A 26591-nucleotide genomic window follows, 5' to 3' on the forward strand; every position below is an offset into this window, starting at 1 on the left:
CCTCTCTCTTTCTCCTCTCTCCTTTATCTCTCTCTCTCTCTCTCTCTCTCCTCTCTCCTCTCTCCTCTTTCTCTTACCTCTCTTCTCTCTTACTCTCACCAAATAGGGGGATTGGGTAGGACCTAGCACAGCGGATAGGACATTTGCCTTGCAAGCGGCTGCCCCAGGTCATTCCCTGGCATCCCATATGGTCCCCCAGCACTACTAGGAATAACCCCTGAGCCTGCCAGGAGTAACAGTAACCCATGAGCGCTGCTGGGTGTGGCCAAAAACAAACCAAAAAAAAACAAGAAAGCCCTTTAGAAAAAATAAAGTATGACAGTAATTAATTTTCATGTCTTGACTGATGAAGAAACTATTTTTCATTTGAGCTAATACTGACATTTTGGGTGTATTTTTTTAGAGGGAGTTGGAATATTGGGGAGGTCCTCAGTAGCAACCTCTGGCAATGCTTGGGGGACATATATGATGCTGGGGATTTAGCTCTGGGCTCAATCTGGCTCTCTCTGATCCTTAGATATGGTTTTGAGTATACCACTTTATGAATATTATATTAACTTGTATCTGCTCTTTTTGTAAAAAGCATACAGAATAAAAGTATAAAGAATTGAACTTTTTTTTTTTTTTTTTGGTTTTTGGGTCACTTCAGGCTCTGCACTCAGAGGTCATTTCTGACGGTGCTTGGTGGATCATATGGGATACCAAGGATCTTGAACCCCCGTTGGCTGTGTGCTAGGCAAATGCCCTACTTGCTGTGCTATCACTGCAACCCAAGGATAGAACATTTTTGTTTTATTTTTTAGTGCATTTTATACAAAATAATCTTTGTATCTAAACAAAGGAAAATAAAAAACCTGGCCTTTTCATAGTTTTGTTCAAATTAATATATTAAGTTGTATGTCAGCAGAGCCGGAGAGATTGCACAGCGGTAGGGGATTTGCCTTGCATGCAACCAATCCAGGATGGATAGTGGTTTGATTCCCATATGGTCCATCCCATATGGTCCCCTGTGCCTGCTGGGAGCGATTTCTGAGTGCCACCAGGTGTGACCCAAAAAACAAACAAAATGGATTACCCCATTCCCTGAATCACCCATCAACCATGGGAGTTGTAGGGGTTCACGGTGTAACAGCATCTATGTCATGATGATGAGATGTATTAGCTGCCAGTGATTAACCAAGAGACACAGAAGCACTCGTCTCCAAGGTAGGGCAGATACAATTAGTAGGGTAGTGTGTGATTTGTATACATGAGGCCTAAATACAGTGCCAATTCTTTAAATGGTCTATTTGGCACATCTGTAGATTTGTTTTCCTTTGACACTAGAGGTATCTGAAAATTAGATTCTTCTTGCTTGGTGAAGTTCACAAACACTAAATTAAAATACTTGGAACATAACTGTAAAGTTCCAGTTGTTGGTTCTCAGCCAGACTGCTTCTTTGACCTTATAACCCTTAGTCAGGATCTTTTGACCTACTGCTTAGAATAGATTGTGTGAACCAGTGTTAAATCCTTTGGAGTACTGTAAAAATTAAGTGCAGAAGCAAGGGCATGTAAGTCTGTAGAATGAATATCAATCTTATTTCCTTGATTAAAAACTTCAAAGTCCTAGATGGTACACCTTTAAAAAAAATTTAAAGCGCAGCAAATTAATTGGGTTGCTACATTTCTCTTATACACACACTTCTTGTTACCAATGCTTTTTAATTTTCCCAGTTTTGTATGACATTTTGACATTTACATAATCATAATAGATACAAACATTTATTTAGTATGTATTATCTCCCATTCCCTATACTACATTACCCTGTTTGTTAGTTTATATATGTTTGTGTAGATAGCTCAATAGGATCATGCTTTGGATTGGGTTTGATCCTTAATGCTGCAAATAATGCTGGGTATAGCCCCCAAACAAAATTAAATGACTAAATATTTATTTATTTATTTATTTTTATTTATTTATTTATTTATTTTGGTTTTTTGGGCCATACCCGTTTGATGCTCAGGGGTTACTCCTGGCTATGTGCTCAGAAATTGCTCCTGGCTTGGGGGACCATATGGGACTCTGGGGATCGAACCCAGGTCCAACCTAGATCAGCTGCATGAAAGGCAAACACCCTACTGCTGTGCTATCGCTCCAGCCCCATGTTTTTGCTTTCCACCATGTGTATATATTTATGAATCGGTACCCAAATGCGCTATTCTATCACCCCAAAACTGATTCCTTGTTTTATTCCTGTGGCCCACTTAATTTGTATTTGTATTCTTCCCTACTCCTCCTTTCAGCTATGACAGGCATTGATATGATTACTATCGGTTTTAAATATTGTTTGAGAATATTACGGTTTTGTCAGTTTTTTTTTGCAAAGACCCGTCTATGACACTTTAAAATTTTCATTTTTCTTTTAGGTCCGTATAGCAGCAAAATTCATCATTCATGCTCCTCCTGGAGAATTCAATGAGGTGTTTAATGGTGAGTTTACAAAACTAACTATCAAGATATATCCTTATTTTAAAAAATCAAATTATGTAATAAAAATAATTACTATAAATAGAATGAGTTTATGATATGTATTTAAGATCATTATGGGTGAGTTGACCCTCATTGAATAAATTGTCTGAAGTAAAATAGGAAAATGAAAATTTAGCCATGTTATTATTTTACATGTGATGGACATGGAAAATACTATGCTGAGCGAAATGAGTCAGAGAGCAACAGATAGAAATAGAATGATGGCACTCATTTGTGAGATATAAAATAAGCAAGATAGTGTGGTAATAATTCCTAAGACCATACAGAAGAATTAAATAAAATTAAATTTATTTTAATACTTCCTTAAATAAATCTGCTTAATATGAATAATTAGCAAAGGAGGCCCAGAGGAAGGAGCATTGTTTTACCATCTTTTTTTTTTTTTTTTTTTTTTGGTTTTGGGGCCACACCCGGCGATGCTCTGGGGTTACTCCTGGCTGTCTGCTCAGAAATAGCTCCTGGCAGGCACGGGGGACCATATGGGACACCGGGATTCGAACCAACCACCTTTGGTCCTGGATCGGCTGCTTGCAAGGCAAACACCGCTGTGCTATCTCTCCGGGCCCGTGTTTTACCATCTTTTGATGAAATGTAGTATACTTAAGATCAGACATTTTGTTTACTTACTCATTTTTTATTGTATTACCTTCTCGTAGTTTATTGCCTTTGTTTAAATAAAATAAATTCTTTAATTGAATCACTGTGAGATACACAATATAAAATTGTTCATGATTGGGTTTCAGACATAGTATCCAACAACAATCCTTGACCAATGTCCCCAGTTTTCCTCCCATCTTCCCCACTGCCCTCTCCCCTCTCTGCCTCTATGACAAACATCATTTCTCCCTTTCCCTCTTTTTCTTTTAGATACTGTGGTTTGCAGTAGTGTTATGAAGGGTACTGAATATATTACTTTACCTTCTTTCAGCACACAGGTCTTGTCCAGAGTGATCAATTCCAACTATCATTGTCATAGTGGCCCCTTTTCTGCCCTAACTGCACTTCCCTGCTATTTGTGACAAGCTTCCTACTATGGACTGCTCCTCCTGGCCCTCATCTCTATGGTCTTAGGAATTATTACCGTACTATCTTGTTTATTTTATATTTCACAAATGAGTGCCATCATTCTATTTCTGTCTCTCTCCCTCTGACTCATTTTGCTCGGCATAATACTCCATAACCATCCATATGTAACCAAATTTACCAGACATTTTAAGATGTTCTTCAGTTTGCTACTTGTGGTAAAGTCTAAAAAAGACCTATTGTGAGTTGTTATAATTAAAATGTTAGAAATGAAAGAATATACTTAACAGCTAGAATTTCCCAGTTTCATTTATAGAAAGGAATAACTGTAATTGTAAATACATTTTATAAATTGGGGAGGGTAGATTTTGTTTGGGCCAGCAGTGCTCAGGCTATTCCTGACTCTGTTTAGAAGTGACCATTGTTCTTTACATGACTGAAACCCCAGTACGATCATATTTGTAATCAAGGTATTTAATAAAGATATTAATAAAAAAAAAAAACACTTTAAAAAAACAGTGACCACTAGATGAGCTCAGAGCACCTTGTGTGCTTCTGGGGATTTGAACCCAATTTAACAGGATGTAAGATACGTGCTTTACTCCATTACTGTATCTCTGGCCTGTAACTTTTTTATTTTTCAATTTTGGAAGTTTTATTATTTCACTAAAATGATTCTTAGTTAATTCTGAAAATTTTAAAGTATAAACAAACTAAGTCACAAAATTCTACCTTTTAGTTCACTGTTTGAGTGAAGTACTTTTATCATCTTGCAGTTCAGACACAAATATACACTATGCAGTATTATATAAAATGCTGTATGTATTGTTTTTCTTTTCCTGATTATTATGGATGTACTTTCATGTTGATTGTAATCCAGATTATTTTTAATGAGTTTTTTTAAGATGAATGAATCTAATTTTATTATGTTAAACTGATAAGCACTTCAAGCAAATTAAGTGTAAAATCAAAGGGAAAAATGATTACATTGTTTTCAGAAGAATCAGACCAGTGGTTTTCAATTGTCAACCCATAGACCAGTGCTGAGCTATAGACAAGAACATTAAAAACCATTTACTTAGATTGTGACTGATTTTATAACAGAAACAATGAAAACTGGCAATCAAAATGGAATAATCTCTTTGAAGTTTTAAGATAGAAGCTAAAATTCTTAGTGAAATATCTATACAAAAAAATAAAGTTTTGTAAAACATAGATTTTTTTCCAAGCTCACAGTAGCTAAGATGTGGAAATAACCCAGGGGTCCAAGAAATTGAAGGATACTACTATGGAATACTACCTAGTTATGAGAAAAGGTACAGTTTTTTAGTGTTCTTTACATTGTACAGGATTAGAGAGTATTATGCTAAGTGAGTCAGAAAGGAGCAATTTCTGGCTATTTCTGAACACAGAGCCAGGAGTATCCCCTGAGTGCTGCCAGGTTTGACCCAAAAAAACAAAAAACAAACAGAAAAAGGATGGAGTCAGATTATTCTATAATTTATAGTTTGACATAATATATGTAAACATCTTTTTTGGGAATCTTGATTTGTTTTAATCATTGTGACATGTTTTCTTTTAGTTTTTAATTATTATTAGTGATGTTGCTACAATATTACTGGATATTTTATGGTATTTTTTTCCCTTGGTTTTAGGCCATGCCCATCAGGGCTCAGGGCTTACCTACTTCAGTCTTCAGCCAGAACTATAAAAAAATCAACAACACTCTCACTGAATCTGGCTCATGGCAGTAGATGTTCAATAAATGTTAGTTGAATGAGCCATTTGGGGACACATAAAGTGAATTAGAATTCAGGAGGAAATAACAATTTATTCATAAGACCAGTCTGTTTTTGTCATTCTTCAACCTATTTTTCTGTTCACCAGAGTTAAAAGTTGGATGTAGGAATGCCAGCTTTCCTCCTGTTAATCTTTAATATACGAAATAAAATGTTGACCTCCTTAGGGTCATTAAATCTTAATTGTTTCCACTTTTTCTGGAGTTCTTTTTTTTTTATCTTTATTTAAACACCATGATTACAAATATAATTATAGTTGTATGATTACAGTCATGTAAAGAACACCCCCCCTTCACCAGTGCAGAATTCCCACCACCAATTTCCCAGATCTACCTACTCCCCACCCCACCCACACCTGTACTCGAGACAGGCTTTCTTTTTCCCTCATTCATTCACATTGTTATGATAGTTTTCAGTGTAGTGATTTCTCTAACTGCACTTACCACTCTGTGGTGAGCTTCATGTCATTAGCTGCACCTACATGGGAAGATGGGGGGAAGTAAGGGTTGGGACTAAGGCAGTAAAATATTAGAAATGAGCTTTGTAAGGCAGTATCAAGGTCACAATACAAGATGGATATTATGGATGTATAGAATATATGCATACAATACTATCAATATAAAAACAAGGAGAAAAAATTTCTACTGACTGTCCCAACATAAACCAGTGCTAGAATGGCCTGTCCTCCTCCCAGAGCACATTCCCATTAGTGTAGGGAGAGAGAGGGGGAAAGCCTGTTGACCCCTATAGAGTCCACCTAGACTGGTGCCCAGGGAAGGACTGAAGTCCAGGAGAGAAAAACCCTATTCTTGGCAAGAGCTGGTCTCCAGAATCAAGGAGGAAACCAGAAGCCAGATGTCTGCCCGCCCTCCTCCCCATGCACCTCCCCCCTGGAGTACGGAGCGGGGGGGGGGGGGGGGGGAGCCTGAGGACCACTAAGAGTCCACCTGAACCCACTTCTGGCAATCTGAGCGGGCACCCAAGGAAGGCCTGAAGTCAGGGGAAAAGACAAGGATGGCTGGGGGCCTGCCAAGCCTCCCAGCATTCCCCAGGCTAAGGAGAAAAGCTCTGGTATGGGGCCTCCCCAAACCCTATACCTGGCAAGAGCTGGTCTCCAGAATCAAAGAGGAAACCGGAAGCCAGATGTCTGCCCGCCCTTTAATGAGTTTTTATCTTACAGTTTACAAGATATAACTGAGTACTTAGTAGGAAATACATAGATTATTTTGTTACTTTGGTCCCTACCATCATATGCTCCTACCCCTAGTTACAGCCAGAAGTCCTTGAGGACCAGCAGTGTGGCCCTGATAGCCTTATCACCACTGAGTCAGAGCTTCATAAACCTAGATCTAGCAGGTCGGAGCGGTGGCACAAGTGGTAAGGCGCCTGCCTTGCCCGTGCTAGCCTAGGACAGACCGCAGTTCTATTCCCTGGCTTTCCATATGGTCCCCCAAGCCAGGAGCGATTTCTGAGCATATAGCAAGGAGTAAAATCTGAGCATCACTGGGTGTGCTCCCCACCCCCCAGTTCTAAATCTAGCATCTAACTGTCTGAGTTGACTAAGTATTGCTGGTAGGAGGCCCTAGGCCCTAGGAATGGGTGTCCCATTTTTCACAAAATATTACGGTATGTAGTTTTATTTGCTTTATGATAGGCATTTGGTATATGTATCCAAAAACCAACAAAAGAAACTTGATTTTGTGAAACTATGCCACGCCATTTTTTCCTTTACATTTTATAAAGTGTTTGTTCTAGATTATTACTTTTAAGCTAGGAAAATTACTCAAAATGATCAAACATGCCTTGCATGTATTAGGCCCTGAGTTTGATCTCCAATACTTCATGGCCTTCTGTGCAACACCATTTGTGGCCCTAGTGATCCCCCTGAGCACTGTTTTTGAGACCCTCAAAAGTAAAGTAATATTTTAAATAATGGACAAATTAATTGAATCTAAAATAAACACAGATTTAAGAATCAGTTATTAGTATGCCACTATGTCAAATAAAGAATTTATTCATAAAGTCCTAAACATTCATCTGTCATTTAATCTCTTAATAAGCTCTTTCTGGTTGAATTACTTTTTTATAGTGCATTTTCATTTTAAGCTTATGAGAGTATTGCCTAACTAAGAAGTGTATTGTAAGAGAACTAGATTTAGAATCACACCTGGCAGTGCTCCAGCTCTACTCCAAACTCTGAGTTTTAGGGTTCAGTCTTGGCAGTGGTCCGAGGATTATTCAATACCAGGAATTGAACCTGAGCCTCCTACATTCAGATCATGCTCTTAGTCATTTAAGCGCTCTCTATACCATTCTGCTGCAGATTTTATCACATAAGCTTTCTGGTGTAACTTTTCTCCACTTTTGAGAACTATGCTATAGTCTATTTACATTGATTATAAAAGATAAATCATGTGTTTCTATTTCATCCCCTCATCTATTTCCTGTCTAATATTTATTGTTATACTCTGATGTGTGTGCTTATATTAATCACCAGAGTGATATTTTGATCTTGTTTGCATTGCAAACACTGAAAAATAGTAATACAGGAAACATTTGTTTTGCAGATGTTCGGTTACTTCTTAATAATGATAATCTTCTCAGGGAAGGAGCAGCCCAGTAAGTATTATATGTTATAATATGTTATAACAACGTTTAACTGAAGTGTCATGGAAAAAATACTGTAAAAATAGTTTTTTTAAGTGGAAGGTTTTGTTGTTGTTGTTTTGTTTTGTTTTGTTTTGGAGTCACACCCGGCAGGGCTCAGGGGTTATTCTTGGCTCTATGTTCAGGAATAACTCCTGGCAGGCCGGGGGACCATATGGGATGCCGGGATTCGAACCACCACCTTCTGCATGCAAGGCAAAAGTCTTATCTCCATGTGATCTCTCTGGCCCCTTAAGCGGAAGTTTTATTAATCTTTACTTTCCACTAGATTTGGTTTTGAATTTCTTTTGAAAAAGTTTTCAATGTTATATGTTGGTTAGGATTTACCCTCAAAAAGTTAATCTGTCACCTACATAATTGAGACATTTTAAAATTATATGACATAAGATTGCATAACATTGTACAGTCATCACTCAATTTAACCAAAGCAAGTAGATAGCTATAATTGGTTTTTTTGTTTAGTCGCATTTCTATTTTTAGTTGAAGAAAACACCTTTGAACAGGGGTCTCAAACTCGTGGCGGCCGTTTGCGGCCCTCCGTACAATATTTGTGGCCCTGCCCTAGAGGAATCATTTTTTATTTTGTTTTGTTTTGTTTTAGTTGTCTCGGTAACACCCCTCAATGTTCAAGGTTTACTACTGACTTTGCACTCAAGGATCACCCCGACTTTGCCTCCTGTGGCCCCCAGATAAATTGAGTTTGAGACCCCTGCCTTAGAAGAAAAAGTTTTTTAGTTAAAGTAAGATATTTACAATGGCACTAGCCTTTATGATCCTGTTGTACATGGTTACCTCACCGACCAAGGTGCCCACTACACATATGCTACTAGTGCTCCTGTGTCACCTCTAATCCACCTACTCCTACTTACCATATATACTCGAGTATAAGCCGACCCCCCCCCCTCCAATTTTACCCTAAAAACTGGGAAAACTTAGTGACTCGAGTATAAGCCAAGGTGGAAAATGCAGCAGCCACTGGTAAGTTTAAAAAATATAGATATAGATATAGATCAGTAACAATTACAATAATTGAGGAATCAGTAGGTTAAATGTTTTTCAATATTTATTGCAAAAGAAAAATGTAAACTAGCAACAATAACTAAAACTTTAAATAAAGTGCAGAAAACTGTAGCTAAAATCACAAAAGTTAAAATTCTTCAAAACTGGATTCCTTCCCCTCATCTGCATGCCCAAACAGAGTTTCAGCTGCATCTGATGTGAGGGTATCAGCAGAGACATTGTCATCATCACTGAGTTCCCAAATATCATCACTGCTTTTAGTCTCATACAAAGCGCAGACTGTTGTGGGTTAAATAGTTCAGTGGCATCCAGTTCAGTTCAGCTGCCAACCTCTTCAGCTCAGCTGTGATTTGTGAACTGAGCTGAAGCACCACCCCCTCCAGCAGATGACAGATGACTGGAGACTGCATTTGATTAGGTACACACACGCCAAATTAAATAACCTGTATGACCCAAGTATAAGCTGAGTTCAGGTTTTTCAGCACAAATTTTGTGCAGGGATGGGACGGGACTCAGCTTTACTCGAGTATATACGGTAATCTGTTTGTAGTCCCATACAGAATTATCCTCTGATACTATCTATACCCTTGTTTCCCTATACACCTTAATGAGTGAGATCAGCTGTTTGTCCTCCCTCTGGCTTATTTCACTCAGCTTGATAGGCTCTGGTTCCATCCAAGTTGCACAATTTCATCTTTTTCTTAAAGTTGCATATATTCCATTTTTAGTTGGATGTCTATCTTGAATTTATTTTTATCAGAGTATTTCTCTGCCATATCAATGGACTTTTTCTCCTTCCTATATTTGCTTCTAGCTTTATTACTTTTCATATTTTGCTCCTTCCCCCTTTTTTAAAGGAGAAAATAATTATGAAATTCTTATATGATTCTAATAGGTCATCTTTACCCAAGGTTACAGATTTACTGTATTATAGTAAAGTTAGACATACTGAAGAGTTGGTACTCAAAAGTAAAACATTAAAGTAACAAAAATAACAATATGTTTACTTAATAGGCATATGGATATCACAAACTTGTTTTTTGGTAGTTTAAACAAGGTTCATAGGGATTTTTCAATAGGGGTCAAAAAAATTCAGTGACAAGTGAAATTAAACACAATTAAAAGGGATTTTCAAGGCTTAGCCAAGCCTTTGGAAACAAAGAAAATTTAAATTTACTGATTATTTTGAGCTGTTTAAATGAATAGCGTCTTAATAGCAGATATTGAAAATTATTTGGCTAAACAGAAGGAAGCATAGTAAAAATGTTAAAGGAATGATCTACTCGAGAATAGAGAAATCATTGTTTTCATGGTGTCTAATTGAATGCTTAGCATCTAAATATTTGCATAGAAAGAAGAGGGGAGGTGGTGAATGAATGAATGAATGCGGTAACTTTTGAAGTGAAAGGAACTTTGAAAGCCTTTTAATCCACACTTACCTTTTGATAGATGATGTAATTGGTATCCATATTAGCTAATAGCCAGGATGGAACAAAATCGAGATCTGATGCTTTAGATTAGTAAAACTTGACATATTTTATATTCCCTTTTCAGATTTTTCTTCTTCCCTTCCCAGTTTGGAAGGATTTTGATACAATGAACAATTAAAGTCTCTAGACTAAATTGGTAATTAAGTATAGGTTTTATATTAAAATGAATCCAAAATTCTAAGTAGCTTAGAATTTTTAAAAATATGAAATGGGCTGGAGCGATAGCACAGTGGTAGGGCATTTGTCCTGCATGTTGCTGACCCAAGACAGACCAGGTTCGATCTTCAGCATCCCATATGGTCCCCCAAGCCTGCTGAGTGTGGCCCAAAAACCAGAAAAAAAAGGTCTGAAACAAAGTTACAGAATAAGTTTATTTGAGGGTTAATAATTATGCAGCTATGTTGAGACTATTCTTGGGGAAATTGAAGTATTTTGAGAGTTATGTAGAGGATACATCTCTCCTGGCTGTGCTCAGGGCTTACTTGTTTTTGTGCTCAGGAATCCCTCCTGGTGGGGCTCAGAGAACCATATATTATGCCAAGTCAAACCTTCAGAGCAAGCATCCTGTTTGCTGTACAATCTTTCTGGTTCCGGAAAATGCAGGGTTTTGTTTGTAGTTTTATGGACTGCAGGTAGCTGTACTCAATGTTTACTCCTGGCTCTGCAGTCAGGGATCATCCTTGGTACCATATTTGGTCCCAGAGATCAAACCCTTATTTGGTCTAATGGCAAACATCCTACCTACTGTACTGTGATTCTTTTTTTGTTTGTTTGTTTTGGTTTTTTTGTTTGTTTGTTTTTGGGCCACACCCCAAAACACTCAGGGATTACTCCGGGCTTGGGGGACCATATGGGACGTCGGGGATTGAACCGTGATCTGTCCTAGGTTAGCATGTGTAAGGCAAACGCCCTACGGCCTGCGCCACCACTCTGGCCCCTGTACTGTGATTCTTGACCGTGGAAATTTGCAGTTTTAATGACTTAAAAATCAGAAGGGCCCATGGAAATAGTACAGGGATTAGAGTGCATATCTTATCTACTGCCATCCCCAGTAAGGTCCTTAGTACTACACGTTCCTGTGAACATTGCTGAAAGTGCTTCCCACCTCCTTCCTTAATTACCTGGTATTGCAGGGGTTAGTCCTGGCTCTATACTCAGAAGTTGCTCCTGGCAGGCTCAGGGAGCCATATGGGATGCCAGGATTCAAACCACTATCCTTCTGCATGCAAGGCAAATGTCCTATCTCCATGCTATCTCTCCGGCCCCATATGTTTGTCTTTCGTATTTGTTCGTGGACCACACCTGCCATTACATGGGCTTCTTCATCTTGGGTGCTCAGGACATTGCTCTAGGAATCTTGGTGGTCTGGGGAATAGATCTCATGGGCTCCATCATGCAAAGCATGTGTTCCAGCTTTTTGAACTCTCTCCTACCCGGTAGAGTAGACTTTATTCTGTTTCCTAGTTCAAATACAGCAGTTCTCACATGGGATACTTACCTAATAGCAGCCAAACTCCTGGTTCTTGTTACTCTGTTGTTCAGTTTGTTGCTACAACTTAATCTTTAGAAATTATTCTACATTTTCCTTTCTCAAATAACTGTAGTAAGGGCCAGATAATGCAGAGACTTCGAGTTTGATCCTCAGCACTGCACGTTCCTTCAACACTTCTAAGTGTAACCCTGGTGTTTTCTAAGCCATCAAGTATTGAACCATCAAGCTTGTATAGTGTTACTCATCAGGAATGAACCCTGAATTTCCTGAGTACTTCTCGGGTGCTCCTTCCTACTCACCCTCTTGCCCCCACCTCCCAAAAGCAAGCCATTATTTAATTTTTTTGACTCTGTTTACTTTGTCTCTCGAATGAAGTACATGCTTATTTGGCCTTTGAGGCATTTTAAGTCAGTTCCATTAATAGAACTCCACACCTGCATTGTGTCAGGCATGGAGGGTGGTTCTTCACCTGTGATGTTCCATAAGCTTTTGCTTAATGTTGTGTTCATCCCAGTCCCTCTGTATGGAATATCCTTTTCTTCTCAGCCTTCTCAGTTTCTCTAAATCCAGTGTCTACCTAGTTTTAAGAGGCCATATCATAAAATCACCCCTTAATTCTCTTCATGCTGCATGAGAATGGTGGGTGATTTGGTTTTTGTTTGTTGTTATGTGTTTTAATATATTTTCCAGTGACGTAATTCTTTTGAGTATTTTGTTTCTTTTGTTACGGTTTTATTATCTCTCTAACTGTAGGTCCTGATGATTATTCTTTGCATCTTTTATCATACATATTGTTACCTGGCATTACATGCTTTGAATAACTAGTATCATTTAAATGATTAATTATTGTTTTTGGGTTTTGGATCAAAAGACCAATCATATATACTAATTTAATTTTCCTCCAAATATTGAAAGCTATTAGTTTTTAATTGTCATGCCTACATAATATTTATAGTTGATATAAAAATAACAGGATTATTTTTGCCATACAATGTAGGAGATTTATCTAACAGTTAAAATGATCTATTGATTTTAAAGCAATTTTTTAGTTTTATGTAATCAATCATTTTTTTTCTTTTTAGTGCTTTTGCACAGTATAACTTGGACCAGTTTACGCCAGTAAAAATCGATGGTTATGAAGATCAGGTATGTTTTATCTAAACATAAAGTTCTGAGTATTTTATTTATAATGGTTAATGGATCCTACACAAATTGCAAGGTGGTTTATTTAAAGATGTGTTTTTTTAGTTGCGGGGGCTGGGGGTTGGACCAAGCTCAATGGTGCTCAGGGGTTACTCCTGGCTCTGCACTCAGAAATCACTCTTGCAGGCTCAGGGGACCATATGGGATACCAAAGATTGAACCAGATCTGTCCCAGGTCAGCTGCGTGCAAGGCAAATATACTACCACTATGCTATTGCTCTGGCCACAAGGTGGCTTATTTTAAAGTTTATTTTTATTATTATTAGTTTTAGACCGAGGTTTGATCCCTTGGTGTCTGATATGGTTACCCAAGCCAGGGGTAATCAATTTCTGAGCGATTTCTGAGCGCATAGCAGGAGTAACCCCTGAATGTTACCAAGTGTGGCCCAAAATCCAAAAAAACAAAAACAAAAAAAATTTTTTAACTGTCATAAACTATTAGGGAACCACTATATTTTTTCTTTTCTTTTTTTCTTTTTTGGCCTTTGGGCCACATTCAGTGGCCCTCAGAATTACTCTTGGCTTTGTGCTCAGAAATCAACCTTGGCAGGCTTGGGGGACCATATGGGATGCCAGGGACTGAACCCGGGTCAGCCACATGCAAGGTACATGCCCTATCCGCTGTGCTATCGCTCCAGCCCACTAATTATTTTCTTGAATGAATCTCTAAGGGATTTGTTGGGTTGCAGGAATAAATCTTTTTTAAAGCATTGGCTAGCTCAGAAATTTATTTTATACACTTAACATAATTTTAATATTTAAGCTTTTATAAAACAAAAAACCTTTATAGGGGCCAGAGAGATAGCACAGCGGTAGGACATTTGCCTGGCTGACCCAGGACAGACCCAGGTTCAATTCCTGGCATCCTATCTGGTCCACCTAGCCTGACGGAGCAATTTCTGAACACAGAGCCAGAAGTAAACCCTGAGTGCCGCTGGATGTGGCTCCCCCAAAAAAGCCTTTATAGGGATACTATATAACCATAGATAAAATATTTACATGTATGGAAAGAATAATATGTCAGAGCTTTTGGGAATCCTAGTACAGTGCTGGCATTATATGGCAACCTAGGTAATGTTAAGCGTAGCCCTGATGCCTCTGAGCATCATCATGGTTCCTATCACTACAGGGCCCAAGTAACTACATCCTCGGGCTCTAGTTTTCGTTGTTGTTTGTTTCTTTGTTTTGTCTTGTTTTTTGGGTCACACCTAGCAGTGCTCAGGGGTTACTCCTGGCTCCATCTCAGAAATTGCTCCTGGCAGGCTCAGGGGACCATATGGATGCCGGGATTTGAACCACTGACCTTTCACATGCAAGGCAAACGCCTTACTTCCATGCTATCTCTACGGCCAGGCCCTAGTTTTTAACCCTGTTTGACCATAATTACCAAAAGTGATCACAGGCTCCCTGAACATTATCTGGAAGACACTCACCCTTATCACCCTTGAAAAATTTTGTATCTCAAGGCCAAATAGTGTTACAAGAATGGAAGAGTGGTTCTATGGCAACCATATATTAGTCTTACCAACTAACATAGGCAGAGAAATAGTATACAGGTGTTAAGAAGCTTGCCTTGCATATAGCCAACCTTGTTTGATCCTTAGCCAGCTCATCCATGGTCCACTAACACCATCATGTGTGATTCCTGAGCACAGCCAGGAGTAAGCTCTGAGCAATTGTAGAGTGTGGTACCTTCTCCCAAATGTGTAGAAGAAAACTGCTTCAACATAAAAGGCTATTGAACAAAAATTGATAGTGAATATGGCAAACTACAAACTAGAGTCGTTTAAATTGAAATAGAAAATTATACTGGTCTACCTATCACCATTTATCACAAATGAAAGTTTAGCAAAAATAGATAATGGGAATTTTAAAGCCTTGAAATAGCCAACCTTATGATCTGGAAATATGAGAAACTAGAAAACTTAATATCCCAATTGCAAAGGACTGTCATACTTAAAAGAATTTTCTGAGATGACTTATTTTAAGGTAAGTTTACAAAACTCATTAGCTTTTCTCTCTTGCAATAAGGAAATGCTTTAAACTATAACTGGTAGAATGGGGCAAAAGGGTTAGCATAATACTTTCTTTTAACTAATGATAAAGCTATGCTATTACTATAACCTATATATAGCTTTGCTATTAATATAAGTAAGCCATGGCATTGTGAAGAAAATGGTGGTTTTCTTTTTAAAACACAAAAGAGCAGGGCTGGAGAAATAGCGTAGCAGTAGGGCATTTGCCTTGCATGTGGCCGACCCAGGAGGTACCTAGTTTGATTCCTGGCATCCTATATGGTCCCCCAGCCTATCAGGTGTTTTCCGAGTGCAGTCAGGAGTGCTACCGGGTGTGGCCTCAAAACCAATCAATAAAATAAAGTTAAAAAAAAAAACAACAAAAGAGGGTCTTAACAGCACATTCCATTTTTTGTTTGTTTGTTTGCTTTTGGGTCACACCGGTAGTACTCAGGGACTACTTCTGGCTCTATGCTCAGAAATCGCTCCTGGCAGGCTCGGGGGAACATATGGGATGTCAGGATTCGAACCACTGTCCTCCTGCATGCAAGGCAAATGCCGCCCTTCTGCTGTGCTATCTCTCCAGCCCCTTGCACATTCCAATTTTTAAAAACAGTGAATTTTGCCTAATTTGATTGGCATTTCAGTAATTTTTTTCTGAAATTAGTTACAGTTTTCAAAAATTTCAGGAAAAAAATACTATGCAAAGAAATTTAGTACTGTTGAGAGGGAATTGCCATATTAGATAACAGAATGTTCTTCCTATTTTAAGTCAGATCAGACTGACAATTGTATAGAAAAATAATAGTTATACAAGCAGCAGATAGAACCAGAATTTGCTTTAAAATGCATGAAAAAAAGTTTTATATGATTATAGTTTAGATAGTGTAATAATAAAATGACACAATTGGTTGGGTAGTTAGCTCAAGTGATAGAGCCCATGTGAGACTGTTCTATTCCAATACGGATCGTGTCCCATCTCCTCATCAACACATCGATGATCCACACTGCCAGGCCAAGCATTTTTAGGGAGGACTCCCTGTTTTGGAAAAGACCAAGTGGGAGCATTTCGCTGTTTATGAGATTTGGGCCCATACACAGTGTAGCATAAAAAAATCCACGAAAGATGATTCTCCCTGGATTAAAATCACTTCCTTTAACCATCCTGGACAAAGGTTAATACTAAATTCCCTGAATTTCAATGAAATAAAAACTTACAGTAACAAATAGATGTTCTAATATTGTGTTTGTTCTCCCCTTCCTCCCCCCCCCCAAAAAAAAAACCCACCTGGCTCCAACAGTGTATTAAAAAGTGCATTTCTTTCCCCTTTTAGGTAGTTGGAAAGTTATTGCAGATTGGGATCAGATACACCAATAGTAGCCTCATTGTCTATTTATTTGAAGTTGTTTAGTTGTGCCATAACAATACCAGTTGCTTAGAGTAGAATTATTTTGTGGCTTAAAGATTTTTAATATTCATATTTAATATTATCAGTACTTAAATGCTACTTTGTTTTTTCCCTTCAAAAATTTGCCGTTTCCCATCAAGGTGTTGATAACAGAACACGGTGACTTAGGAAATGGAAAGTTTCTGGACCCCAAAAACAGAGTCTGTTTCAAATTTGATCACTTACGAAAGGAAGCAACTGATCCAAGACCATATGAAGCGGAAAATGCAATTGAGTCCTGGAGAACTTCAGTAGAAACCGCCCTTCGAGCCTATGTAAAAGAACATTATCCAAATGGAGTTTGCACTGTAAGTCATCAACATGCAACTTTTTTCTTTAGTCTTACATGACTTTTTTAATGCTCTCCTGAAATTTGCAGTAAGTTACACAAAAGACATTCTATAAATTATTACTCTTATTACTCTTCCTTGTTTTGTTTTTGTTGTTTTGGGATCACACCCAACAGTGCTCAAGATTTACTCCTGGCTCTGTCTGTACTCAGTAATTATTCCTGACAGTGCCTGGGGAACAACATGAGATGTCTGGGATGCAAACTGTGTTGGCCATGTGCAGGATGGCTCCCACCCTCTGTACTACTCTGGCCCCTGTAAGAATGTGTATTAAAAGACATTTTAAATATTAATGGAAACGGGTTTATACCTTGAATCACATAGGAATTCTCATAAATTGGTTAGCAAAGCATGATAAAATTCTTTAATCTTTCTGTTCATTGTTCATCTTACTTTTAGTTGAACCTCTAAGCCAGGGGTCTCAAACTTGCGGCCCATGGGCCCTTTGCTGCCCTCCATACAACATTTTGTGGCCCGCGGCCAGCTTTCAAATATCGCAGTATTCGCGATTATTTGCTTACTGAGTAATCGCAATAAAAATCGCATTAGTAAGCAAAAATCGCATTAAACATTCGCATACCCTGAGCAGTTCCATTTAGGGTATGCAAATGTTTAATGCGATTTTTTTGTGATTTTTTTTCTTACTAATGCGATTTTTATTGTGAATATTTGGTAAGCGAATAATCGCAAATACTTTGCGCCTAGCGCAGACATCATTTCCGCTTCTCCTGTCCACTGTCCCTTGCATTATCGGAGGCCTAAGAGAGAGAAGTTTATTACAGAATTAGATTTTGTCATACCTTCATCATGACTTCATCAAATCCTGCAGTGAAGAGAAAGATTGATGACGAGCACAGACAATTTCAGGAAAAGTGGGAGATGCAGTATTTCTTTGTTGAGCACAGGGGCATCCCCACATGTCTTATTTGCTCAGAGAAAGTTGCAGTGCACAAGGAATATAACTTGAAACGCCATTATTCAACTAAACATGCTGAGGAATGTGCAAAATATCAAGGAAATGAGAGAGCCAAGCGGGTTGCAAGTCTTAAAGCATGTCTAATGAGGCAACAAGATTTCTTCAAGAAAGCAACCAAAGAGAATGTTGCATCAGTCGAAGCTAGTTCCATGGTTAGTGAGATGATTGCTAAGGCAGGGAAACCATTCATAGAAGGAGAGTTTGTTTAAAAATACATGTTACAGGCTGCAAGTGTTATCTGTCCAGAAAAGAAAGGTCAGTTTAGCAAAATCAGCCTTTCTGCTAATACTGTGGCAGAGCGCATTTCTGATATGTCAAGTGACATCATCAACTGTGTGAGAAAGCCAAATGTTTTGATGCATACTCAGTTGCTCTTGACGAGGGCACAGATAAAGCAGACACTGCACAGCTCACAATTTATGTTTGTGGTGTTGATTGCAATTTTGAATTGACAGAGGAGCTGCTCACAATAATTCCAATGCATGGCCAGACCACCACTAATGAGATATTTCGGCATCTGTGTGATGCCATTGAGAATGCAGGTTTGCCATGGAAGAGGTTTGTTGGAATAATAACCGTTGGAGCGCCATCGATGACAGGGAGGAAAAATGGACTGGTGGCACTTGTTCAAAAAAACTTGAAGAGGAGGGTGTAGAGAAGGTCATTGCTCTTCACTGCATTATCCATCAGCAGGCCCTTTGCAGTAAATGCCTGCCGTGTGACAATGTGATGTCTGTTGTTGTGAAATGCATCAACCAAATCAGATCCAGGGGCTTAACGTACAGGAGGTTCCATGCTCTTTTTAGAGGAAATGGAATCAGAATATGGAGATGTGCTCGATTTCACCGAGGTATGTTGGCTCAGCAGGGGAAATGTCCTGAAAAGATTTTTGTTTTGTTTTGTTTTTGGGCCACACCCGGCGGTGCTCAGGGGTTACTCCTGGCTGTCTGCTCAGAAATAGCTCCTGGCAGGCACGGGGGACCATATGGGACACCGGGATTCGAACCAACCACCTTTGGTCCTGGATCGGCTGCTTGCAAGGCAAACGCCGCTGTGCTATATCTCTGGGCCCCTGAAAAGATTTTTTGAGTTGAGAGAAGTGAAAGCCTTCATGGAGAAGGATGGGAATGCTGTTTCTGAGTTGAGTGATCACAAATGGCTCATGGACTAAGCTTTTCTTGTTGACTTCACACATAAGTTGAATGTACTAAACAAGATGTTACAAGGCCCGGGGCAGCTTATCAGTTCTACCTATGACAGTGTGAGAGCATTCTCCACAAAACTTGTGTTATGGAAATCCCAGCTTTCTCAGACAAACCTTTGCCATTTCCCAGCATGCAAGGAACTTGTGGGTGCAGGCATACCATTCAGTGGTGAGAAATATGTTGATGCTATTTGTAAGCTAGAGAAGGAGTTTGATCACAGATTTGCAGGCTTCAAAAAGCACAGAGCCACTTTCCAAATTTTTGTGGACCCCTTTTCCTTTGATGTGCAAGATGCCCCTCCTGTGCTTCAAATGGAGCTCATTGACCTGCAATGCAACTCTGATCTCAATGCCAAGTTCAGGGAGATTAGTGGAAAAGCAGACATGCATGGGCAATTTTTGAGAGAATTGCCTGCCCCCAGCTTCCCTGAGCTTTCCTGAATGTTCAAGCACACCATGTGCCTTTTTGGGAGCACATATTCGTGTGAAAAATTATTCTCCACGTTGAACTTCAATAAGTCAAAGTACAGGTCTAGACTTAATGGTGATCATCTTCAAGCCATACTGAGGGTCTCAACTGCTTCCACTCTAAAGCCAAATGTGGTTCAGATTTGTGAAAAGAAGCGCTGTCAAGTCTCTGGCAGCAAGGGCTAGGCAAAAGATGCCATGTTCAGAAGAACTGTTCATGATCTTCACTCAATGTTCTATTCATGTTCAGAAGAAAAAAACTGTTAATAATGACGTTTGAGGACTTTTTTTGTGAAATCCCTTATGCGGCCCTGCCTCACCCTGACTTTGCCTCCTGTGGCCCCAGGTAAATTGAGTTTGAGACCCCTGCTCTAAGCTTTGAAATCTTAGAGCAGATACATTTATTTGTAAGTACAATGATGTCAGGATCTTTTGTGATTTTTGTGTGTGTGTTCTTATCAAAGGTTTAATTTGTATCTTTTGGGTTGAAATATGGTAGAAAGTATAAGGTTTTGCCATTGGTTATTTATTTTCCCTCCTTTGTAAGTTGTGCAGTCTGGGACATACCTCAAAGGACTGAAACAAATGCTTTGCACGTGGGAGGCTGGGCTTTAATAACCTCAGCTCCATACAGCCTGTTTAGCATGGCTGGGTATAATCACTACAATCACCATAATATATCGCCTAGAAACAAATAGACAGATATTTATATAGAAAAAAAGACATACAGATATATCTTTGGTGCCCAAATAGGTTTTTAAGGTTCCCATACAATAATTTCCATAGTCATAGTGAATTTATTAAATCTAAAGCAGGTCATGAAACTTGCCTGCTTGAAATTCTTTCTAATCCCTTTTGCACTTAGGATAGAGTTCAAGCTTCTGAATATGATTTACATAGTCCTGTGACCTGGCCTCCAACTAATGTCCAAATTTAAGTGAACCTGGTTCATACCTGCTGTTCAAACTAGTTAGTAATACTATCAATGGCATCCTTTTTTGCTCACAGAAGTTTCTTAGGATGAAACATCATACTGCTGTATTAAGTATCTAGCTCTCAATTATTTGATAAAGCAACATAACCTAAAATAATTGTCTATAGTTTTGTTGATAAGGATTAATTTGGAAGAATAACTCAATAATGTAATTAAACTAAGAAAACTCTTGTTTTCTTGTGGAATTTGAAAGACATACTTTATTACTTTTAAAGTAGTAGTCACAAGTAATATAGCATCATAGGCATTCTCTTAATGATCTAATTAACTTTCTATATTTACCTATTCTCTTAAAGGAGTAGTTATGAAATAATAAATACTAACAACATCACAAACATTCTCTTAATGATTTTTCTAAGTTATAAATTAACTTCAGTGACTAGAGAAATAGAAAGTCTCAAGATTGTCAAGTAAACAAAGATAATAATGAATCCAAGTCTAGTTTTCATTTGCATGGAAGAAATAGCCTATTTAACTTAATTGTACTTTATTAATTACTAACTCCTTTATAATCTATTAAGGCTTTGTGATTAGTTGCACAAATTTGGGTACTGTACTTCTTATATGATCATGCCAATGTCAGTATTTCAGTATTTTGTAAATGTTCAGTTGATCAATCTGTGGCCCTAAGTTCACATTTGTGTTTCTTTTCTTTGCGATTAAAGGTATATGGTAAAAAAATAGATGGACAGCAAACCATTATTGCATGCATAGAAAGCCATCAATTCCAAGCAAAAAACTTTTGGTAAGTAACCATTTTTTTTTTTTTTTTTTTTTTTTTTTGGTTTTTGGGTCACACCTGGCAGTGCTCAGGGGTTATTCCTGGCTCCAGGCTCAGAAATTGCTCCTGGCAGGCACAGGGGACCATATGGGGCGCCGGGATTCGAACCGATGACCTCCTGCATGAAAGGCAAACGCCTTACCTCCATGCTATCTCTCCGGCCCCATAAGTAACCATTTTAATGCTGAAGGATTTTTGGTTTGGGGGCCACATCCTGTTGTGCTCAGAGGTTACTTCTGGCTCTGATTGAGGTTCAGGGTCCTTATGGGATGCTGGTAATCAAACATGGGTCAACCACATGCAAGGCAAATGCCCTAATGCTTTAAAGCAAATGCTTTAATATCATTCTGGCCCCTACACTGAAAGATATTTGACATTGTTTATATTCTTGGTTTATTTTGTTTTGATGACTATGGCTACTCCTAGCATAGTGTTTGGGGGTTACTCTAAATAATGCTCAAGATGAGATTTGCCAGGAATTGAACACAGGTTTTCTACACTCAAAACATGTACTTTGACCAATATCCCCAACCCTACATTCTTGCTTTTTTTTTTTTTTTTTTTGGTTTTATTGTTTTTATTGTGAATGGTTGACCAAAAACAATCTAAGGATAATTCAAACTCCAGGTTTTTAATTTAAGAAGGATATCTGGGACTGAAGACATAGCACAGTAGGTAGAGTGCTTATCCTGCATGCACTGATTCAGATTCAATCCCTGGCATATCTTTGGTCCCTGGTGCCCCACTAAGAGATATCCCTGAGCATCACCAGGAGCTGCCCAAAAAACAAATAATAAAAACGGGTATCTGCTCTATAACTGTCTTGATCATTTCAAAGTAGCAGTTAACCTGTTGACACTCTGAGAACTGTGAGTACAGAGAGGTTTTTTTTTTAGACTAGCAAGCTGCATCCTAAGGGAGCTATATACCCATCCATAAACAGATCAGTTGACAAGCCGTATGCTTCGTTTGAAAAGCTATTTGCTTCTGAATGAAATCTAATGGCAGAGGAGGACAAATATAAAGTGAAGTTTTGATTTGGGAGGAGGTGAACGTTTGGAGGAGAGCTCTGGTAGGTAATGTGCTTAGCCAGTATAAAGACCCAGATAGTACAGTACGTGCTTGCCTTGCATACAGCCTCCCTAGGTTTAATCCCCAGCACCTAGCATCACATATAGTCCCAAATCTGCCTTGAGTGATCCCTGAGCACTGCTGAGTTTGGCCCAAAAACAAAAAGGAAAAAAAATATGGATCGTCGTGTACAGTGAGACAAAATGCAATCATTTATCCTCTTTTTTTTTGTATATAAGATTCATTATTCCTTATTTAACCTCTCGAAGCACTTGATTTGTCTGGCCTATTAACTTTTGACAAGTTATTAGAACCTTTTATTCTTGAGTAATACTATTTCTGAAGTAAATCCTATTAGGAACTTATAAGTGTCTCCCAATACTTCATAAATTAAGAATGGAATGAATTTTTTACCTTTATCTTGCTCCCCTCCTTTTTATTGCTATTGTAAATACATGCTAAAGTTATCAGAATAAATACAGTCATAATATTCACTTTTTAAGTATTTTTTAACATGTTAACAAAGCTGAATAGTGATGCTTTTAAGGCTACAGTTAAAATTTCAGTAGCATCCTATGGACCGACCAATTTGTTCTCTGGCATAAGATTTGTACCTTACTGAACCATCTCAAAAATTAATGTAAGGTTTTGTTGTTGACCAAGAATGTTGGGGGGGGAATATAAATAAGTTCATTATCGCTGAAGAAAAATACTTTGTTTAGTTTTATTTCACCCAGTTGTTTTTGGTGTTCCATTTAGTGCTAGGAGGAAATACTCAGGGGACCATTAATGTTGGAAGGAAACAGCACTCTGTCCAGCCCTAAAACATGATTGTGCTTTTTAACAGGTACCTAGAATCAAATCCAGTGCCTCACAGATACAAAGCAAGCTGTATCTGGGAAATCCCTTCTATTTATAGACATATGCCTTAATGACAGCGTATTGTTTCTTTTTGTTGTTGTTGTTTTTGGTTTGGTTTGGTTTTGGTTTTTGGGCCACACCCGGTGATGCTCCGGGGTTACTCCTGGCTATGCGCTCAGAAATTGCTCCTGCTTGGGGGACCATATGGAATGCCAGGGATCGAATCAAGGTCTGTCCTGGGTCAGCCGCATACAAGGCCTTACTGCTGCGCTATTGCTCCAACCCCAACCTTTCTTAAAGATTCTGATGTATAGAGTTGATTGTATGAACATAAATATCTGTTTAGCACACGAACTCACATCATTAATCAAGTTTTTCAAAAATTTAATCTTGACAAAATCACTTAAATTTTGCACGTTGGTAGCAAGGTACGTAAAATAAAATCATCTGGGTTTTTTTTGTTTTGTTTTGTTTTGTTTTTGGGCCACACCCGTTTGACGCTCAGGGGTTACTCCTGGCTATGTGCTCAGAAATCGCCCCTGGCTTGGGGGGACCATATGGGACGCCGGGGGATCGAACCGCGGTCCGTTCCTTGGCTAGCGCTTGTAAGGCAGACACCTTACCTCTAGCGCCACCTACCCGGCCCCCATCTTGGGTTTTTTTGTTTTGTTTTGTTGTTTTGGTTTTTGGGCCACACCCGGTGACGCTCAGGGATTACTCCTGGGTATGCGCTCAGAAATTAATCCTGGCTTGGACCATATGGTCTATTCTGGGTCAGCCGCATACAAGGCAAATGCCCAAATTCTTGTCTTAAGCTTTATGTTATTTTGGAAATGTTATAGGAAATTCATCAATTTTAGAAATTTAATTTATTTTAAACTTAGCTTCTGTCAATGTAAGATTGGTCTTTTGCTCTGTGCTCTCACTACTCACTGTTCTTATAAGTGTTTTTTCTGTAACTACTACTAAGGGAGGGAGAGGGAGAGAGGAAGAGAGAAGAAAGAGGAGAGGGGGGGGAGAGAAAGGGGAGAGAAAAAATTTTGGGGAGCCCACACCCAGTGGTGGTCAGGATTTATTCCTGACTTTGTGCTCAGGGATCACTCCTGACAAGGCTCAGGAGTCATATGGGGTGCCACACTAGTTGGTTGTGTGAGAATCTTGCCTACTGTACTATTTATCTAGCCCAGAATATTATACTGTTACATTTAAAAATTATTATTCTGGGGCTGGATAGATAGTATAGCAGGTAGGCCACTTGCCTTGTACACTGCCAACCTGGGTTCATTCCTTAGCATCCCTGTGTTCCCCTAAACTCCGCCAGGAGTAGTTTCCTGAGTGTAGAGTCAGACATACCCCTGAGCACCACCAGGTATGACCCCCCCCCCCAACAAACCTCCTCCCACCAAAAAATTGCATTTTAGGAGCTAGAGAGATAGCAGAGTTAGAGTCTATGCCTAATTTGTACAAGACTGAGTTAGATTCCTAGCATCACACATGTCTGATACCATCAAATTAAAAATATTTTTTTTCACTTTTGTAAAAGATCATTTTTAATTGATATTTCAAAATACTAAATATCACACCATACTCTGGTAAATAAAAATATTTTGGTACATAGGGATCATCAAGATAGTACAGCAGTAGGGCATTTGCCTTGCACGCAGCCAACCTAGGACAGACTCCAGTTCGATTCCCAGCATCCCATATGTTTCCCCAAGCCTGCCAGGGCTGATTTCTGAGCACAGAGCCAGGAGTAACTCCTGAGCTCTGCTGGTATGAACCAAAAACCAAAACAAACAAAAAAAAAAAATGGTACATGGAAATATATTTTAACTGAACATTAGATTACTATGGATTTTTTTCTTCTTGGTCTCTATTGTTTGTCTGAATTAGTCTAGAAGTGCTAGAGAATTAATAAATGCATATGATTATAACACACTAGTGTTTTGTTTATTTTAGAGGGGAAATAATAGCTTCTGGGGCTGGAAAGATAGTAAAGTGGACAGGGCACTTTCCTTCTATGTGGCTGACCCAGGATTAATTCCTGGAATCTCATACGGTTCCCCAAGCCCTGCCTGGAGTAGACTTAGCACAGAGTCAGAAGTTAGCACTGAGCACTGCTGGTATTGCCCAAAAACAAACAAAAAAGTTAGTAAAGAAACTCTGGGTCTATTTAAGGGACTATCATCCCTTATTTTATACCTTTTCTAAGTGTATTTCATTCAGCTTGACCATCTAAGATGAGTATTCTATTAATAAGAAAAGAATACAAATAGTTATAATATATGAATGCCAGCCAAAAATAAATAAAAGGAATAGCTTCTTTTAAAACAAAATGAATCAGGCTTCTATGTATAATTTTAATGAACTTTACTTTTTCCTGTCACTTCTGTTACGCTAATCAGAGTTCACAGACACCTATGGTCGCACACTTGTGTATTTGGATACAGACTTATTGGAAATCTTATTCTTGTACTTTTGTTTATTTGTTTTTGAGCCACACTCTGCAATGCTCATGGCTTACTTCTGGCTCTGTGCTTCTGTCTAGGTTCAAGAGACCAGATAGGATGCTGGTGATTAAACCAGGGTCTGCTGCATGCAAGGCAAACACCTTACCTGCTGTTCTATTGCTCTGACCACTTATTCTGGTTCTTTAGCACCTTTTAGTTGCAGCACTTGCTGGGGAAAACACTGTTTAGCCTCAGTGCTCACACACTTGATTATAGCACAGAGCAGTGTCTCCGTGTCATGTTGAGTACATGTGGGACAGTGCTGGGAATTAAATTTTTTGAAGTTATGTCTATTAATGTAGTTTTTTCCCCAGTAGGATGAGGGTTAAATATAGCTCATAACTGAACTCTTAATGACTTTTGATCTTTGAATGTCTCAGCAGTTTAAAAAAAGAATGTCCAGCATTCAACCCCCACAGTTTCCAATATTGCAGTATTTCCTTTAGTCTATGCCTTAACCTTTATTCAAATTATTTTCCCTACCTTATTTACAGCTGCTGTTTTTATTTTTAAGGAATGGTCGCTGGAGGTCAGAGTGGAAGTTTACAATCACTCCTTCAACCACTCAAGTGGTTGGCATCTTGAAAATTCAGGTATGAAAGAAATGTTTACTTATCTCTGGGTGACATTTTTTTATTGTTCATTGTATAAACCATCCTGTAGAATTTTGTAATGATAGCATTATT

At 38.6% G+C, this 26591-nt stretch overlaps 1 protein-coding gene across 2 annotated transcripts in view; it reads left to right on the plus strand.

Annotated features, from left to right (window-relative positions):
• CAPZA2 (capping actin protein of muscle Z-line subunit alpha 2) overlaps window positions 1-26591 on the plus strand; it is a 468908-nt gene that overhangs the window by 430545 nt on the left and 11772 nt on the right. For both annotated transcript variants that reach the window (XM_049771041.1, XM_049771040.1), the window contains 6 exons: window positions 2410-2473; window positions 7923-7974; window positions 13107-13170; window positions 16792-16998; window positions 21348-21427; window positions 26420-26498. In XM_049771041.1, the coding sequence (XP_049626998.1) occupies window positions 2410-2473; window positions 7923-7974; window positions 13107-13170; window positions 16792-16998; window positions 21348-21427; window positions 26420-26498 (546 nt within the window). The remainder of the gene's footprint in view (window positions 1-2409; window positions 2474-7922; window positions 7975-13106; window positions 13171-16791; window positions 16999-21347; window positions 21428-26419; window positions 26499-26591) is intronic.

This window comes from Suncus etruscus, chromosome 1 (genome assembly GCF_024139225.1).
Source record: "Suncus etruscus isolate mSunEtr1 chromosome 1, mSunEtr1.pri.cur, whole genome shotgun sequence".
Taxonomy (NCBI): Eukaryota; Metazoa; Chordata; class Mammalia; order Eulipotyphla; family Soricidae; genus Suncus; species Suncus etruscus.